This window comes from Oryza glaberrima, chromosome 7 (assembly GCF_000147395.1).
Source record: "Oryza glaberrima chromosome 7, OglaRS2, whole genome shotgun sequence".
Lineage (NCBI taxonomy): Eukaryota > Viridiplantae > Streptophyta > Magnoliopsida > Poales > Poaceae > Oryza > Oryza glaberrima.
In genome coordinates, this window is record NC_068332.1 from 16,945,918 (window position 1) to 16,966,006 (window position 20,089).

General features: G+C 47.6%; 2 protein-coding genes and 1 pseudogene across 2 annotated transcripts; all 3 read left to right on the top strand.

Annotated features, from left to right (window-relative positions):
* The first annotated feature begins 3,947 nt into the window (after nucleotides 1-3,947).
* Nucleotides 3,948-6,268, top strand: LOC127780626 (eukaryotic translation initiation factor 3 subunit E-like; annotated as a pseudogene).
* A 4,838-nt stretch (nucleotides 6,269-11,106) lies between these two features.
* LOC127779919 (anthocyanidin 3-O-glucosyltransferase 2-like) lies at nucleotides 11,107-12,937 on the top strand. The gene has a single exon (XM_052306850.1). It carries the CDS (start codon nucleotides 11,159-11,161, stop codon nucleotides 12,629-12,631), a length of 1,473 nt encoding a protein of 490 aa, XP_052162810.1. The 5' UTR covers nucleotides 11,107-11,158; the 3' UTR covers nucleotides 12,632-12,937.
* Nucleotides 12,938-18,633: 5,696 nt separating this feature from the next.
* LOC127778400 (transcription initiation factor IIB-like) lies at nucleotides 18,634-19,763 on the top strand. The gene has a single exon (XM_052304995.1). It carries the CDS (start codon nucleotides 18,699-18,701, stop codon nucleotides 19,761-19,763), a length of 1,065 nt encoding a protein of 354 aa, XP_052160955.1. The 5' UTR covers nucleotides 18,634-18,698.
* The last annotated feature ends 326 nt before the right edge of the window (nucleotides 19,764-20,089 follow it).

Consider the following 20,089-nt stretch of genomic DNA (forward strand, 5'->3'; position numbering starts at 1 on the left):
CGATCTATTTTTTTATTTCTAAAAAATAAATAAACAATCTAAATTCCTAATAACAAAAGAGAAAAAAAAATCTAATCTCTTATAGCTACTTAAAAAGTTAAAAAAGTTTCCGTAATCTGTATATAATAAAAAATGTGGAAAAAAACATTCAATTTCTATTTGTTTTCGTCGTCCGTATATATCTCTTTATCTCTAATCTAATCTAATCTAATATATCTATCTAATCACTAAAAATATATATATCTATCTAATCTAACTACTTAAAAAAAATTTCCATCGTCCACTAAAAAGAAAAAACACGCGAGAAAAAAAAAAGAAAAAAAACAAGCGAGAAAAATAAAGCAAAAAAGCGCGAGAAAAAAATGTCAAAAAACGTGCAAGAAAATTACGATTTCCATCGTCTGTATAAAAACATTGTCAGTGTATATATATTCTCTATGTAATCTAATCTAACTACTAACGTAAAAAAAAATGTGCGAGAAAAAAACAGTTTCCAAAAAACTCACGAGAAAAAAAAACAAAAAACACTCGAGAAAAACCAGCAAAAAATCCGTGAGAAAAAATGTCAGAAAAAAGGGGGCAAAAAAGCTCGCAAGAAAAAAAAGCGCGAGGAAAATTCGATTTTCATCGTTGGTAAAAAAAAAGCAAAAAAAAAACATGCTATGAAAAAGCTGTCAGAAAGACGTGAAAAAAGTCCGATTATATGGTAAAAAGAACGTCGTATATATGTGCAATTACGATCTCATATGTAGCGCTATGTAAAGAAGTTGAATTTGTGTTTCAATTGATTACAAAATGTAAATATTTCTCAATGTTTCCTCAATTGTCTCGTATTTTCTTCCCGTTGCAACGCATGGGCACTTTTTCTAGTATCAAATAAATAGAAGAGGTGAAAGTTTGAACTTAGACCGGCTAGCCCATCACCTTATAGAGTTAGCTGAAAGATACCTAGGTGTTTCTCTATTTAAGGTTTGGATCACTGATTTTTTTTATTATGGCATCTGCCTGAGGTTCTATTAAAAAAGTGAAGATGATGGCTAGTTCAGGTTCCCTACGTCGACAAAATGGGTGGGGGAAGGGGTGGTGGGTTGTCAAACATCAAATTTCAATGTGCATATTGATCAATCTTCGTGTGGTGCTAGTTGCTAAAGTTTACAATGAATACAATGAACTAAAATGATATATAGGAACGTGATCGCATGCTAAAAAAGTGGGACCACTGGTTTCAAGAACGAATTAAGGTTAAGAAAAAGAAAGAATGAATTAAGGTTTGATTTTTTTAGTTTATTTTAAGAACTTTTTGCATTTTGTTTAATGTCTTATAGGCTTTCAGAACCGGATGTGTAGTTTAATTATATGCATGTTTACCAAGTAATATGTGACGATACACTACAAGGAGAACGGTTATTCCATGCGGTTGAATCAGATTTTCGTGTGTAGGTGGGCGGCCCGCACGCATCCAAGGATCTACGAATATCGCAATTTTTGCATGCGGGTGGTGCAGCCGCACGCGAAAATCGGATTTTCACATGCGGTGCTTATGTCGTCCGCACGGAAAAATAAAAATCCAAAATAAAATAAATTTTCAAAAAAACGAATTCGGCAGCCACCTCCTTGTCGTCGTCGTTGTCCTTCTCATCCTCCTGCTCATCGTCGGCGGCCGTGGACGCCGCTCCTGCCCTCGTCATCATCGGCGGGAGCCTCCGCGCCGCCCGCCGCCGTCATCCGCGCTCCCCCCGTCCGCACCGCCGCCGACGCCCCTCCCCTCCGTCGGATCTGGGGAAGGAATGAAGGGGAGGGGAGGGGAGCTGGATCCGCGCTTCCGCCGGCCTCCAAGCTCTCCTCCAGCCGCACCGCCGCTGACACCCCTCCCCTCCGCCAGATCTGGGGAGGGAAGGAAGGGGAGGGGAGGGGAGCGGGATCCCGTGGGGGAGAGGGCGGGCGGCCGCCGAATCCATGCGGGGATTGCCGCTGCCACTGAATCCGTGCAGGGGTTGGCCGTTGCCCGCCAAATCCCGCTCGCCGTCGCCGCATCGCCGCGCCGCCGCGCCCCGTCGCTGCCGCCACCTTTCGTCGGGACTCGGGGAGGAGAGGAGAGGACGGGGAAGATGAGAAGAGAGGAGCAAAAGAGGAGAGGAGGGAAGAAAAGGAGATATATAGGAGAGAGAAGAGTAGATAAAGAGTGGAAAATTTAAAGTGGATACGAGGGAATGAGAGGGTAGGTATTTTTGCGTGCGGGTCACTTAATAGGTCCACACGCGAAAATAGGCTCATTTTCGCGTGCGGTCCATTTAAGAGGAACCGCATGGAAAAAATCGATTTTTCCGTGCGGTCCTCTTAAATGGACCGCACGCAAAAATGGGCCATTATGGTCCGTCTGCAAGCTAAATAAGTTATGTCTAGGAAAATCTTTTGTGTAGTAGTGATATAATCTATATTACCGGTCTTTGGTAATTTTTCTACGATAGTTGGGTGTATATTTGGCCATAAGGCCCGAGGCCCCGCGGCCCAAGGCATGGCCCGACTCGATAGTTGGGCCGTTCCTGGGCCGAGGCCTTGGTATAGTGGGCCGGCTCGGCCCGGCCCGGCACAATCGAAAAAATAGTAGAGGGAATGGACTTAATAACCATATAAGGCAAGACGAAAAAAAAGAGGAATACAAAATAGATTTATTTCTAGCCATTGAAGACAGCCCAAAGAGTTGAGGGATGACAAGTAGACTTATTCCATATAGAAGCACGATGGACTATCATACCTTTAGCCCAGCCCGAGTCTTATTGGGCCATGCCTGGACCGTGTGTAGCCCGTAGGCTAGCACGGTATGACCCGACGTGTAGATCGGGCCGTGCCGACCCGACTGACCTCGGCCTATGCACGACTGTACATGGGCTGTACCGGGCCAGGCGGCCCATTCGATCATCTATAGTTGGGTGGCATGTAAAGGGTGAGGATATGACAAAGAAACAGTGGAGGGAATGTAGGACAGATCGACGTACGAGAAGATCAGCGCGGGTACGCGACACGGGTCGTGACGGAAACATACGGCATCTCAGATCAAAAAAATCCCGTTGGAGGCTTCACCGTTCCATACACGATACACGTACCGACCTAGCTTGGTTCAGTTCGTTACGTTACGCCTACCGAGAGTTCGAACCGCTTCCGACCTCTTTTTTCCGACACGTAGTAAGAACCATATACACGGGTAACTACTCTTTCCGTTTCATATTATAATAAATACTGTCCTTTTTTCCTTGTTAAATTAAATCATTTTAGATTTAATTAAGTTTATAATAGAAATTAGCGACATCTTAAAACTAAATTAATTTTATCAAATATAACATTCAATATATTTTGATATATTTGTTTTGTATTAAAAATATTGTTATACCATTTTAGGATAAATTTGAAAAGGTTTGATTAGGAAAAGTTAAAATGTTTATAATTACTCGTTTCGTCATATTATAAGTCGTTTGACTTTTTTTTCTAATCAAACTTTAAATTTGGCCAAGTTTATAGAAAATATAATAATATTTTTAACACAAAACAAACATCTTACCAAAATATATTAATGTGAGATTTATTGAAACTAATTTGATATTTTAGGTGTTGTTAAATTTTTCTATAAACTTAGTTAAATTTAATAAAGTTTGAATAGAAAAAAGGTTAATCGACTTATAATATGTAGCGGAAGCAGAAAACAGAGGAGAGAGGAGATAGTTAATAGTTTCAGTTCGATCAGAACTGACACTCAAAAAAGTTCGATCAGAACTTGATCATCTGCATTATAAAAATCCTATAAATTACCTAACCTCTGCAAAACAAGTTTTTTTCCTTAAAAAAAGACCGCTGCAAAGACCCAACCCTAATTAAACCATAAACCCTACCACTATCACCCGCGCCAAAATCCACTGAAAAGAGGAAGCGAGACGACGACGACGACGACGACCATGGCGGAGCACGACCTGACGGCGCGGATGGCGGCGCACATGAACTGCCACCTGGTGTTCCCGCTGCTGGAGTTCCTGCAGTGGCGGCCTGATCGGGCCTACGCGGTCGAGGAGATCCTCCAGGCCAAGCTGCGCCTCCTGATCCAGGGCACCAACATGGTGGATTACGCCATGGACACCCACAAGCTGCTCCACGGCGACACAGACGACGACGTCGTCGTCCCCGTCCCCGACGACATGGTCTAGCGCCGCCACGAGGTCGTCTCCAGGCTCGGGGCGCTCGCCGCCGCCGCGGCCCCCATCGTCTCCGCCCTCAAGAACCACCAGCTCGGCCCCGACAAGGAGCACAACATCCGTTTGCTCCATGAGCGCTTCCAGGTTTTCTCTCCCGCTAGCTAGATTTGTTCTTCGTCTATATAGTCACCATGATTAATTATATATCCATGGTAATAATTGTATGCGTTCTTGGGGTAATTAACGATGATATGCAGATTGGTCCTGATCAGATCGAGGCTCTGTATCAGTATGCCAAGTTTCAGTTCGACTGCGGGAACTACCCAGATGCTGCTGAAAATTTGCATCGATACCGTGCTCTGTGCACGAGCAGCGAGAGGAGCTTGAGCGCCCAGTGGGGGAGGCTGTCGGCCGAGATTCTGAATAACAACTGGGATGTTGCACTGGTGGAGCTCAATCGTCTCAAGGAGATGATCGATTCAAAGGTTTGCTTGGATGACTGATTTTGGAGACTATGATTTATCACTTTCTGTTGGGGGTGAGATCAGCTGTTTTATACTGTAATAACTTTGTTTGTTATACTTGTTTGTTTATTATTCTCGCAGAACTCCTCTTCACCGCTAAATCAGATCCATAACAGGATATGGCTCATGCACTGCAGCATCTTCATTTTCTTTAACCATGGAAACGGCAGCTACGGGATCATCGATCTGTTCTTCCAGGACAGGTTTGTTCGCTAAGATCCCAATATTATTTCTGTTCACTTGTCTTTCTCAGTTACAGCTACTCTGGTTTAACAAACAATATGCAATGCATATGCCATTAAAAACTAACTTTAAATGACTTATTTTCACTAGCAATGTTTAGTTTGTCATATCAAATATTATCTCAGCTAACTTTTTCAATTTGCACTTTTCGTCTTCCCTCCAGGTACTTGAATACGATCCAGACAGATGCACCACATCTTCTGAGGTACCTTGCTGTAGCAGTTGTTGTGAACAGAAGGAGAAGGAATATGGTTAAAGAGTTGGTTAAAGTCATTCAACAGGAGCAGCACAGCTACAAGGATCCCATTACTGAATTCCTGGAATGCCTGTACGTTAACCATGATTTTGATGGCGCACAACAGAAACTCATAGAGTGTGAGCAGGTAAATTAGCTTGTCGTTTTAAACCTTTTTTTTCCCATCCCTATGACTAATCTGCCTTTTTCTTTTAGTTACTGCATTATTGTTGAAAATGTAAAATATTGAAAGATAATTTCCCCTCTCTTTCTTTATAGGTCATACTGAATGATCCTTTCCTGGGAAAGCGAATTAAGGAAGGGAATTCAATTACTGTTCCTTTGCGAGATGAATTCCTTGAAAATGCTCGTCTGTTGATCTTCGAAAGTTACTGCCGTATTCATCGGTGCATTGATATCGGGTTGGTGTTTCTGTCTGTCTACTCCCCTTTTTTTTTTCTGTTGGCATGCAAAATTAGTTCATTTAGATGAATTGCAGAGAACTGTAGTTTTAAATTATCAATTCACTAAATCATTCAACGAATACAACTGTAATGCACTACGTGGAGTTGTGGTTGCATCTTTCTTTAACTATATTCTCACAAGGTTCCAAAGTTTTAGCACACGTTTTGTACAGGTCTATTATTCTTTATAGTTTATCATATGGACCATGTAGGCATGTTTCTTTTTTTCAAATCTAAGATATTCTTCCAATGTTTTGCAATGAACAGCATGCTCTCTGAGAAGCTGAACATGAGCTACAGTGAGGCGGAATTGTGGATCATGAACTTAGTCAGCAATTCAAAGCTCGACGCCAAGATTGATTCAGCGTCTGGAACTCTTATCATGGCGGCCAATCATGCTAACATGTAAGTTTGCTTCAGCCATACATGCTGCACTGTATGCCAATTCATGCTATGTGCTTATGCATACCAAATACTTATCTATTTCTCTATATCATCTATTTACAAGGGATTTTTTTCCAACATTTTCTTCATTGCAGCCATGAGCAGTTTATTGAAAGCTTGAAGAATCTTGACATGCGGACTTTCATGCTAGCAAAGAGCACTATGGAGCCAGCTTAAGCAGCTCAACAGGAACTCGGCGAGATTGACAGAGAAAATTACAGTTTTGAGGCGCCTAAAATTATTTAAGTAGACGGCCTTGTAAACTTTTGGAGTTATTTTGCTTTTATTTAGCTCCTTTTTCTTTGAATTATTCGAGAAGGAGAAATTTCAGAAATATTACCATCTTATGGTCTAGATTAAGAATTTCTTTTTCACTGGCTAACTTCTAACTTGCCATCTGGCCCAGGTGACATCTCAGATAATTTTGTTCTTTCATTTGTATAGAAACAGCTTCAAAATTATGAATCATACGGACGTCTAAGCTCCAATTTCATTGTATAGTCCTTATCTGACAAATGTTTTTCACATCTAGTGAGATGAACAAATTCCAATCCTCCATGATAGAGGCAATGGCTAGGATGCGCTTAATTAACACATCCAACGGCAGATGGTTAATTAACATTCTTGTCACGTCCATCCCGGCCTCACCTGTACCGTCTCCGTCTCTATTTCCTTTGTGCCTTCGTGTTTATCGTCACTTCACCTTAAACGAAAAACAAAAATATTAAATGGCTGTTGACAGAAAATTTAAGGGACCACCTATACATTTGTCGATAAATTTTCTCCTAAAAATTTGATAAATGTAATTATAGTACAATCGTAGTGCACAATATAAATCATTCTAGCATTTCCTATATTCGTATTGATGTTAATGAATCTAGATAGATATATATGTAAAAATTTATTAACATCAATATAAATGTGGGAAATGCTAAAATGACTTACATTGTGAAACGGAGGGAGTATAAATTTTTAACCTTAGAATTGCCTTCAAGACTTGTGCACCAGCGACCCCCACCCTTCTCCTCTAGCTTCGGTTACCAGCGATGGCCCGGCGAGTTAGGATTTAAGATTCACTGTGTTGGTCTAAAAGAGAATGGGAAAATATTGGTTTGAACATCGAGACAAGGCCTTCTCCCCTGTGTTATTTTAGAGAGCGAGATGAGGCCTTCTCCCCTATGTTGGTTTGTTGGTTTGAGAGAATCTTGGTTCGAAGATCGAGATGAGGCATTCTCCCCTGTGTTGGTCTGAGAGGAATATACTTCAGGCAGCAAGGTGAGACTTTGATGACGTGAAGCCACGGCCCGCGACAAGTGGCCACGGCAGTTGGCGGGAGCAAAGCATTAGTGGCGGTTTAAACAATGGAATAAAGTATATCTTATTTTCTGCACGTTAGTGTAGTGTTAAAGTAATAATAAAAAAAATTTATTTTCGTCTACTACCAGCTAATTGATAGAGCCTGTTTTAAGAACAAGCTGCCGCATGGTCTCATAGAGCTAATTCACGATGTTTGCCATTAGATCACCTCTTGATCCACAATGCAAATAATGGAGGACACTCGAAGAAAATTGCTACAGGGAGAGCATTACTAAAGAAGGTAGCCACTGAAGTGTTCCACTCAATACGAGGATAATGCCTACAGGTTTTACGACTAGAGTAAAAGGGGACTGGAAGGGACGCTGGTTGCCGATGGAATTATAGTCTTTTCTGGTATGTAGACGTGATGTATAAGTCTTGCTGATGTTTTTCTTTGTTTTTAGAGTAGTTGTGTTGAGCTTGTTGCTTCATAGTGTGTTGGCATTGTCGATGCGGTAATGTCTACTATTCATGTGGTTTTGTAAAAGAGGCGCGGTTGTTTCCTCATGCCGTTTTTAGTTTCACTGGTGAAATGGGAGAGAATATCCCATCTCTTTTTTTTTTTCAAAAAGGAAAAACTACTATTAGCAAATTGATGATGTCTGATTGGCAATATGGCCGTCCATATGGAACCAAAGTTCAAAGCCCCTCTGTGCATGGAGCGGAGTTTTCATGTTCTGCACGTGAGCACGTTCAGGAGGGGACACAAAGCATATGCAGAATGGAAAAAGTACACCGAAGGTCCCTCAACTTGTCATCCGGATACAAAATCGTCCTCCAACTATAAAACCAAATATATAGGGTCCCTTAACTATACAAAACCGGTCAAAATAGGTCCCTCGACGGTTTTAACCCCGGTTTTATCCTACGTAGCAGCTGAGTCAGCGTGGGACCCACATGTCAGTATGACACTTCATCTTTTCTGTTTCCCCTCTTTTCTTGTCTCTCTTCCTCCCCTTCACTCGCGCCGAGCAACGCGAGGCGCGGCGAGCCGGCGAGGTGACGGTGGTCGCGACTCCGGCGGTGAAGGGCGGTGGCTGGCCCAGAGCTCGGTGGGGCTAGGCGGAAGAAGAGGAGGGCGGCGCCGCGACGACGGCCAGCGACGGCTGCGGCGGTGGTGGTCGCAGTGGCTAGCTCCACGGCGGCCAAAGATAGGACCGGGGAGGCGACAGCGAGGAGCCGAGCGCCGCCACTGCGCTTCTTCCTTCTCAGCGGCCGGACGCGCCACCTCGTCGCCACGTCGGGAACCTGGAAGCGGCGGCGTGTTGGACAAGTAGTCCTCGTCAATCCAGAGGCGGAGCGCGTGCGGGGGCAGCGCGGAGAGGCGGAGCAGGAGCGGATGGAGGCGGGACGGGTGGGAGAGCGAGGCGGTGAGCGACCCGTCGGGGGTGACAGCCACCGCGCCACCACCGCCTCCTCCCAACCGAGGCGGCGTCTTCGCTGACCTCCGCGCCACCGCCGACTCCTCCCAACCGAGGCCGTCGTGGCCTCCCCCTCCTCGTCCTCCTCCCCGCCTTCGCCTTCCGCCACCGCGGCCGCCAGCCGCCTCTCCCCGCTCGCGCGGTTCCTCCTCGACGCGTTCCGCCGCCACCAGCGTTGAGGCCCGCCCGTCGTCGCGGACCTCTCCAAGCTCCGTCGTGTGGCTCCTAAGCTCGTCGCCGAGGTCCTCAGCACTCGCCCGCCACCGCCGCCGCCGCTCGCGTTCCCGTTCTTCCTGTGGGCGGCGCGGCAGAAGGTTCCCGGTGTTCCACGTGCACGCGAGAGAGAGAGGGGAAAGATAGAGAGAGAGAGGAGGAAGGGAGATAAGAGGGGAAAGAGAGGGTGACGTGGAGACCTGACATGTGGGGCCCATGTAGGTCCCACCTGAGTCAGCCGCCATGTAGATCAAAACCGGGGTCAAAACCACCAAAGGACCTCGGGTGTCCGGTTTTATATAGTTAAAAGGGACCCAGCATATCTAGTTTTGCGGTTCGAGGACGTTTTTTATCACTACGACAAGTTGAGGGACCTTCGGTGTACTTTTTCCTATGCAGAATATGGGCTTCCACCAGCAGGTTCAACCCTCGATGGTCTTGGACTTTGGAGTGAAGTGGACCACTTGACGAGGCCGCGCAGTGGGCTACGCTGTGAGCCACGTGAAGCCTGGCTGCCGAGCGATCCATCGTTGGGCCGCCGAAGCAAACTGCGCGTGGGATTTGTTGTGTTGAGTAAAATATCGACGCGGAAAAAGTACTTTCAAGTCCTTATCTAAGGGTAAAATCAGGTACAACGTATGGAGGATAAGAAAAGAGAAAATGAACGGATGACAATGTTCTTAAAAAAAACGGATGACATCAATTTTCCCTTATAATTGACAGGGTTCTACTATATTTATTTCTTTTTTTCTAATTGTTACACCATGTAAGCTCTACCACATGCCCACGTTATATGGAGATCGAGTCAACACATCACGTGGGTATCACATTTCGGCTGATACCGCCCTCCAAACCATCTTTAGACTATATGGTTTTAAAAGATGAGGTATGTGTTGTATAAGGTTTTATAGTCTAAGGCCCTGTTCTTTTCTTCAATAAAACTTAACGAAAATAAAGATTTTCGTGACACGTTTTTCAAACTGCTAAACGGCGTGTTTCGTGTGAAAACTTTTTATATGAAGTTGCTCTAAAATGTCAGATTAAACTATTTTCTAAATTTTTAATAATTAAAACTCAATTAATCATACGTTAATGCCACATCGTTTTGCGTAAAAAACTTAATTTTATCTTCAGGAGAAAAAAACACCACCTAAAGGATGCAATCGAAACTTGACGCTTAGATGAGGATCTAAAATGAGCTTTTCGGATCGATGATGGGTCGGGATTCAATAAAAGGCGGTGTATCTAGAGAGAGTAGTAGCGAAATTTTAGCAAAAGTTCATAACTGTCCTGTGTTACTTGCGCATAGTTACAATTGAATTACATGCTCGGCCATGCATTATGATATTTTTTTTTTCTTGTAAGTTCATGTCTGAGGGGTGATTTCTGTAGATTTAGACCATTAAATTTAATAGAATAGCTTTGGCGTACATTATGGTTATTTTTTATCGACGAGTAGGCCTACTTGTTCTGAATAAACATGACGCCATGTGCGGCGTATTTCTTTTTTTTTTTCAAAGCAACCCGGGAAATCTGGACAGTCAGCGGGAAAAACAAGGGTAGTCAGCATCCATTGTGACGTGGTCCATTGACTGCATTCATGTTACCCCTCCCCTCTGACACCCGATGTGCACGCCAAAATGACAAGCCTCCGCAGGGTCTGTTTAGTTTCTAAATAAAAATTTTCCACAATGTCACGTCAAATGTTTGTTTATATATATATATATATATGTGAAATATTAAATATATAAAAAAACTAATTATACATATTACGTGTAAATTACGAGATAAATCTTTTAAACTCAATTACTCCATAATTTGATAATTTACTAATGACGGATTAATTAGGCTTAATAAATTCGTCTCGCAGTTTTTAGACGTAATATGTAATTTATTTTATTATTAATTTATATTTAATACTTTAAATATGTATATGTATATCCAATTGTACATTTCAAAAATTTTCGTTTGCTAACTAAAAAGGCCCTCAGTCCTCAGCTTCAGTGCCTCACGCTTGCAACAATATCGTCCTCCCTGTCCGTGTACTGTGAATCTGCCATCTGTGACTTCGTGAGACATGGCTCCAGCGATGGCGAGCTCAGCAGCGACGGTGGTGCTGATCCCGTTCTGCGTCTCCGGCCACCTCACGCCCATGCTGGAAGTCGGCAAGCGGATGCTGCGCAGCCGCTGCTGCGGCGACGACGACGACGGCCGCCCCGCCATGTCGCTCACCGTGCTCCTCGCGCAGCTGCCGGAGTCCCACCGCGCTCCCGAGATCGACGAGATCATCCGCCGTGAAGCGGCCGGCGCGTCGGAGGACTCCGGCTTCGACGTCCGGTTCCACTGCCTCCCCGCCGAGGAGCTCCCGGACTTCCGCGGCGGCGAGGACTTCATCTCCCGGTTCATGCAGCAGCACGCGTCGCACGCCAGGGAGGCCATCGCCGGCCTCGAGTCCCGCGTCGCCGCCGTGGTCTTGGACTGGTTCTGCACCACGCTCCTCGACGTCACCCGCGACCTCGGCCTCCCCGGGTACGTGTACTTCACGTCCGCCGCCTCCATGCTCGCGCTCCTGCTGCGGTTGCCGGCGCTGGACAAGGAGGTGGCCGTGGATTTCGAGGAGATGGGAGGCGCCGTCGACTTACCGGGGTTGCCGCCGGTGCCGGCGGCTCTGTTGCCGACGCCTGTGATGAAGAAGGGTTGCAACTACGAGTGGCTCGTGTACCACGGGAGCCGCTTCATGGAGGCTGCGGGGATCATCGTCAACACGGTGGCCGAGCTCGAGCCGGCCGTCCTCGAGGCCATCGCCGACGGCCGGTGCGTGCCGGGACGCCGCGTCCCGGCCATCTACACGGTCGGCCCCGTGCTGTCGTTCAAGACGCCGCCGGAGAAGCCGCACGAGTGCGTGCGGTGGCTCGACGCGCAGCCGCGAGCGTCGGTCGTGTTCCTCTGCTTCGGGAGCATGGGCAGCTTCGCGCCGCCGCAGGTGCTCGAGATAGCCGCCGGCCTCGAGCGCAGCGGGCACCGCTTCCTGTGGGTGCTGCGCGGCCGTCCACCCGCCGGCTCGCCGTACCCGACGGACGCCGACGCCGACGAGCTCCTCCCGGAGGGGTTCCTGGAGAGGACCAAGGGGAGGGGCATGGTGTGGCCGACGTGGGCGCCGCAGAAGGACATCCTCGCCCACGCCGCCGTGGGAGGCTTCGTGACGCACGGCGGGTGGAACTCGACGCTGGAGAGCCTGTGGCACGGCGTGCCGATGGCGCCGTGGCCGCTGTACGCGGAGCAGCACCTGAACGCGTTCGAGCTCGTGCGCGACATGGGCGTCGCCGTGGAGATGGAGGTGGACAGGAAGCGGGGCAACTTGGTGGAGGCGGCGGAGCTGGAGCGCGCGGTGCGGTGCCTGATGGACGAGGGATCGGAGGAGGGGAGGATGGCGAGGGAGAAGGCGGCGGCGGCGAAGGCGGCGTGCCGGAACGCCGTGGACGGAGGCGGGTCGTCGATAGCGGCGTTGCGGAAGCTCACGCAAGAAATGGCCCACATGTCATCCATATAGTTAACATAAATACGGAGTATCAGGCAGCGAGTATGCGCAAGATACGGTAAGTATCGAACTATCGACAACATCAGGCAGCGAGTCATCAACCGATCATCATGAACAAGTGGAAGTCTGGATGAGATAAGTCGGCAGTCAGATGGACGAGGGGATGGACAAGATCATCCTTATTGCCAGATCCTAGAGAATGTGATGGGTGTATGCAAATCCATGATTTTTTTTCTTTAATATATTGATTCCGTGCAAAAATGTAGACACTTCTCTATCTGGACGAATGTTTGCCAATATATATAGCTAAAAGTTACTACTCCCTCTATCTCAAAATGTTTGACACCGTTGATTTTTTAGCACATGTTTGACCATTCGTCTTATTAAAAAAATTTGTGAAATATGTAAAACTATATGTGTACATGAAAGTATATTTAACAATAAATCAAATGATATGAAAAGAATAAATAATTACTTAAATTTTTTGAATAAGACGAATGGTCAAACACGTACTAAAAAGTCAACGGTGTCAAACATTTTGAAACGGAGGGAGTACTTCACTATAAGTCACTTATCCAATATAATCGTCCTCACTAAATTGTAAGCTATAAATAGAATCCCTTCTCTCACAAAATTATACTCCCTCCGTTTCAAAATGTTTGACACCATTGATTTTTTAGTACGTGTTTAACCATTTGTCTTATTCAAAAAATTTAAGTAATTATTTATTCTTTTCATATCATTTGATTCATTGTTAAATATACTTTCATGTACACATATTTTTACATATTTCATAAATTTTTTTGAATAAGACGAACGGTTAAACATGTGCTAAAAAGTCAACGGTGTCAAATATTTTGAAACAGAGGGAGTATAATCTTAAGATGAATGATCAAAAGTGCAAATTATTTGAAAAACAACACAACAATATAATATTCTCATATGTACATATATTAGCGACTGCTCTCTTACTCTTTTTCTCCACATTTCTATAGTTACACCCAGGATTGATAATATTATGGTAATTGGTGCGGCGGACCTAGCCAGGAGATAAGGCCTGGGGCGGATTATGTAGTTTTGTTGGGTGATGTTTCTCTGACGTACATCAGTGCGACGTGTTTTAGTGACGAGTAGGTTCATGAAAGTAGGCCCTATAAAGATAGACCCACTTGTTAAGCACTCATATCCCTCTGACTCTATGTCAGAGGAGCTGCATGCATCCAATTTTGTTGTGACTTTATATCAATTTTTTATTTTACATTTTTATTAAAATATTGAAAAATAATATTTTCTTTAAAATTTACTCATCTAGACATCTCACGCCTTTTAAAAATCGCACTTCCAAAAAACGTTAAGGAGCCTAAAGGCAAATATTTTATTTTTATTTAAACTTTTTTCATCGATTTTAATTGGTAAAATACTAGTAATGCTTATTCTATACTTCAAATGATTTTAAGAAAAAAATAATAAATTACGAAGTTATAGATCTCATCGAGGAGCACGACGTGAACGCCCAACACTATCAACTGTCGCTAGGGCTCCCACATTGCCTCCTTTTCCCTTGCCCGCTCATGGCTATAGATGGCCAAATGGGCCCCCTGGCATGGTCTGGCCTAGGCACGATCGGGTACGAAGTTAGTTGCCCTGGCCCGGCACAACCTACATGCCGGGCTAGGCTGTGCCCGCTCACGAGCTGCACCAACGGCCCAGGCATAGCCCAATAAGACACGAGTCGCGACGGGCCGGTCCGAAGGCACGACAACCCATCGTGCTTCTCAATAGAATAAGTCTATTTTTCCTCCTCAACTCTTTGGGTTGTGTTTTATATGGCTGGAATAAGTTTATTTTTCATCCCTCTTCTCTTTGGGGCATGCCTATATGGCTAAGTTAAGTCTATTTTGCATCCCTCAACTGGTTTTCTTTGATCATGCCATTTCGGGCCAGCCCACCGTGCTAAGGCATCGGCCCAGGCACGTCCCAACTATCAGGTTGGGCCGGCATGGGCTTAACACCAATCGTGTCATGTCGTGCTTGGGCTGGGTCAAATGGCCGTGCCGTGGGCCGGGCCTTGGGCCTTATGGCCATTTATACTCCCAGCCACCCCAGCTCTTGCCTCACTAAACCCGAGGGAGGCGAGAGGGCGCCGCACCCCTGCTTTCCCGAGTCGGTGTCGGGCTCACCGCCTGCCTTCATTCTAATTTTTGAATCGCTGAAGAAAATGGGGTAGACTATTGGTACACTAAACCTACGGGGAGAAAAAGGAAAGGGAACCGACCACCTGGCGTTTACTCACTCACTAACCATTCATGTGAACATTCACTCATTGGAAGTCAGCGAGAGGATTCTCCGCAGCTGCTGCAACAACGACGGTCGAGCCATGTCACTCACCGTTCTCCTTGGGCAGCTGTCGGGGTCCCACCGAGCGGACTCTGGCTTCGACGTCCGTTTCCACTGCCTCCCCGCCGAGGAGCTACTGGACTTCTGCGGCAGCGAGGACTTCATCTCCCGATTCATGCAGCAGCACTCGTCGCATTCCAGGGAGGCCATCTTCGGCCTGGAATCCCACGTCGCCGCTGTGGTTTTGGACTTGTTCAGTACCACGTTCCTCGACGTCACCTGCAACCTCGACCTCCCTGGGTACGTGTAATTCACTTCCACCGCCTCTCTGCTCTCGCTCGTGCTGCGGTTGCTGGTGTTGGACCAAGAGATGCTTGTGGATTTCGAGGAGATGGAAGGCGTCGTCGACTTACTAGGGTTGCTGTCAGTGCCGGCGACTCTGTTGCCGACGCCTGTGATAAAGAAGGATTGTGTGGAGATTATGGGTACCATATGCCCACACGGTTGGATTATCCAACTGGTTATAGAGGATAGATCATATGAATAGAATATGTATAGGATTAGAACTTGGTTGTTATGTTTACTTGTGTATCAAGGAAACATCCCATAGTTTTGGTTTGGTCCAATTGTAAAGTAGTTATAGAGATTTAAACTATGAGGAGTAAAATTTCTATCTTGTAAACCTGCCTCCTCTTACTATATAAGGAGAGTAGGGTGTCTCTCGAGGGATATAACCACACTTGAGATTATTAGATCAATACCACAATTGACGGATTCAATCCCCAAACAGTAGTAGGGTATTACTTATCATCAAGAAGGCCTGAACATGTCTAAAATCTTGTCTCATAACCCATCCACTTTCCTTCTTGTGCACTACTCCTTTTCATATTGCTAACTTCTAGTTTCAATAGTTGGCACGCCAGATAAGGGCAGGTCAAGTTTCTTGTCGATTAGTGCGATGGGATCTCCTTCAGGCAAGGATGATTTCGTCTTCCTGCCAGGGCAGGCGTCCCACTTCGGCAACCTCAACTTTATCATGGATGACTTCAGCAAGATCTCTCTCCTCGACTCGGATTCTCGGATTTGAGAATCATATTTGTTATTTTTGTTACCACTTATATAGGTTAAATTAAGATTATGTATTTGTGGATTGACATATTATATATTGATCTCATCTTATCAAAATTTTTATGGCTATTTTAACAAATGAAAAAAACGAGCGGATATTCTCTTATGCGATGATAATCCATCTCCAAAAGAAAGGAGCAGTGATTAGTAGTCCTTACCAAAAAACAAAGGTAATTAAAAGCACAGGGGTGTTAAAATCACAAAAGATAAAGGGACTATCGGCAAAATGCAACATCTAAAACTGATGATCTCAGTGTCCTTCGAAGCCTACAACAAAAAGACAAGTAGAACTTTATAATTTTCAACCAAAAGAAGACCTATGCAAATTGCAATAACTAGGTAAAAGTAAATACATTACTTTTCAATATTTGTTTCCTTTCATGTACTTGAAGCGATGAATCACGATTGGCCTGATTGGTAACTTATCAACCTACTGGGCGATCGTCACTAACCAGCTTATGTTGAAAATTGTACATGCAGCTGTATTTTTTCTTCTCTCGTCCAGATTCCCAATTCAGACTAAAACCCAACAATCCCATAAAAAAATAGGGGGAGAGCAAATTTTGCAAATATATAGAAGCTTTGATCCAACAAACAAAAAAAAAATCCTCAATTCATATAATCCATATCTGGTTAGTGGCTTTTTCTCTGATTCGTTTTGCATATTTACGCCAGGGGCATCAATATTTCCTAGATTTCGGAAATTTCAGGCCCTCGACACAACACTATTTCACCCAAGACTTTCTCTTTTGTTTTTGAAATTACGCAAAATTTGTAAAAGAAAATGTAATTTTGGGAACTCTTTTAAAAAAGGGAAATTTTGCTATAGGACACTGCTTATGTGTGGTTTTAGTCCTAGGACACTGCCCAAACTCACTTTTCGAGAAAAACACTCTATAAACGTGGTAATTTGCCAGTGGACATCGTGCCGATTAAAATAATAATTTATGGTTGAAGAGGAGAGAGAAATCGCGTGAAATATCAACAATGCCCTTGGGCCCATGTGTCGGCTCTATCTCCTATCACTCTTCTCCTCTTCCTGCCCACATGTCGCTCCCCGCCGTCCGCTGGCCGCCGGCCGTGCCCGCGTAGATGGCAGCGGAGGCAGCGGCGAGCAGCAGCAGCACCCCGGCCATCCGGCGGCCCACCAGCCGCAGCGCGCGGTGGAGCTGCAGCCGCTCCTTCTCCCCGCCGCCTCACCACCCCACCCCCTGCCCCTGCCCTTCCACCCGCCGCCGACCGACGCGAGCGAGCCGTAGCTCCCGCACTGCATCCCCAGCGTCGACGCCGAGCCACTCATCGCCACTGCTGCAGCCGCTGCCGCCCTTCTCTCATCCCAATCGCCAACTCACGACGCCGCTACGGGGCGGTGGCTCGCGCAGCACGCAGGCCGGCAAGGCGGTGGCTCGCGGATCCGACGGCGTGGAGCGGGGCGGTGGCGGATGACGACGACGATGGTGACGAGTTCGAGGAGGAGGAGGACGCGCGCCGCTCCTCCCCCGCCGCCCGCTGCTCGTGCGTAGCTCCTCCCCCTGCCGCCCGCACGCCGCTTCTCCCCTGGCCGTTTGGGCGGCACAGGACTGCGGCAACAACGGTTCCTTCTGCCGCCCCCGCTCGCCGCCGCTCCGCCAGCTGCCGTGCGATCGCCTGCCGCCACCGGCGCTCCACTCCACCTGCCACGCAATCAGCTGACGCTGCTGCTCCACTTGCTTCGGCCGCCAGCTCCGCTCTGCCGCAGCCGACGCCCTGCTCCACTCCGCCGGCCGCCGTCCTCGCCATCTCCTCCGCCGCGACGAGCACCGCCCCATGCGCCTCTGAGAGAGAATATATATATAGAGAGAGAGATGAGAAGAGAGATAGGAGATAGAGCTGACATGTGGGCCCAATGGCATTTTTGACATTTCACGCGATTTCTCTGTCGTCTTCAACCAGAAATTATTATTTTAATCGGCGCGGTGTCCACTGTCAAATTACCACGTTTATGGAGTGTGTTCCCCCAAAAGTGAGTTTGGGCAGTGTCTTAGGGCTAAAACCACACATAAGCAGTGTCCTGTAGCAAAAATTTGCCAAAAATTGAATAAATTGACTCAATTTGTAAAAGTAAATTGAAAATTTCAGGCGAAATAGTTGCAAACACTGCTCCAAAAAAATAAGAACTAAATACCCAAAAAAACAGAGACCCTTGGCGTACTGTTGACTTGTTGAGTATGTTGACATGTTGTGCCATGGTCGGAACAAGAGGAGACACGGCGGCAGCGAACGGCGAGGACGTACATCCCCGCATGCATCTGCGTCTCGCGATCGGAAACACAAAGGCGAGTCGGGACAGCGCCGGCAGAACAGTAACGGGAAGCCGCTCCGCTTCCCACCCAACAACACAATTCGACTCGGACTCCATCGATCGGGCCTCGGTGTCAATCCGTATCCGTGTAAATAAGGCGGTTGATTTCTCCCCCCTCGCGTCACGCTATTAAAGGCTTAGCTCCACGCGCACGCCTCACCTCACATCCCGTCATCCCTCCGAAGCCACCAAACAAAAAGCGCGCAAACGCAGAGAAGAACAAAAAAACAAGAAAAAAACGTACGAGAAGAAGAAGAAAAAAAGCTTGAGGCGATGTACGGCTCCCCCGACGGCGTCCGCTACTGCCAGCAGTGCGAGCGCACCACGTCCATGGTGCTCGACCACGACACCGGCGACGCCATATGCACCGAGTGCGCCATCGTGCTCGGCAACGGCAACGACCCGCGCCGCCCCGCCGTCGCCTCTGCGGCCACCAAACACGGCGGTGCCGACGCTCCTGCCGATGATGATCCGTTGCTCCAGGGCAGCGACGTGGTCGCCGCCGCCGCCGCGGAGGTGGCATGCTCCGTTGCCCCGACCAAGCTGCAGGCTGAGGGCGCTGCGCCGGCGGCGCCGCCGAGGATGCGGGGCGCTGTCGTGGCGCCGAAGGTGCGAGGCGGCGGTGGCGGCGCCGTGACGAAGGCCCAGGGCGGCGTCCCCGACACGAACAAGTCGCTCGCCGAGGGGTTCGACGCCATCGACAACATGGCGTCCCGGCTCGGGCTCGCGGGCAACGTGCGCGACCGCGGGAAGGACGTGCTGAGGAAGGTGGAGGAGGCCAAGGTTTGCGCCAGGGGGCGGAGCCGGGACGCGCTCTACGCGGCGTGCCTCCACACCGCGTGCCGCATGGAGGGCGCGCCGCGGACGCTCAAGGAGCTCATCGCCGCGACGCCCGACGCGGCGGCGACGAAGAGGGACCTGGGCAAGTTCATCCACGCGATCAAGAGGCTCCTCGGGAGCAACGATGAGGAGGCCGAGGCCGGGCAGGATCAAGCGGGCAGCAAGGCGACGAACGGCTGCGGCGGCGGCGGCGGCGCCGGCGCGGTGGTGCGCGCCAGCGACTACCTGCTCCGCTACGGGTCGGCGGTCGGGATGAGCGGCCAGGAGGTGAGCGCGGCGCAGCGCGCGGCGAGCAGGCTGGACGAGAGCCTCGACGTGCGGCGAAACCCGCAGTCCATCGCGGCCGCCATCATCTACATGGCCGTGCAGCGCGCCGGCGGCGGCGGCGGCAGGAGCAAGAGCGTCCGCGAGGTGTCCGCCGCCACGGGCGTCAGCGAATCGACCATCAAGGACGCGTACAAGGACCTGTGCCAGCACGCCGAGGTGCTCTTCGGCTAAATACATATGGCGACGCGACGCTACAAAATTATTTTCGTTTCTGTTGTTTGATTAGTTATTTTTCGAAAGCCCGCATGTACACTCGTGAGTTTGGACTTCTCATTTGAAATCGTATACTGTTAGTAATTTTTTTAATCTGAAATCATCTATATTAATTTCAATTCCTTGGGCCTTCCCAATTAACGTCTAGTCTGCTTCTTTCTTTGCCGGTTTGCCCTAGTAGGTTAGTACGCATGGCCGCCGCCATCCTCCCGCGCACGCGAAATTAGTGATAGCCTGTTGATTAGTTTTTTTTTTGCTCTGGTATGGTTTTGAAGGTAGAAGTG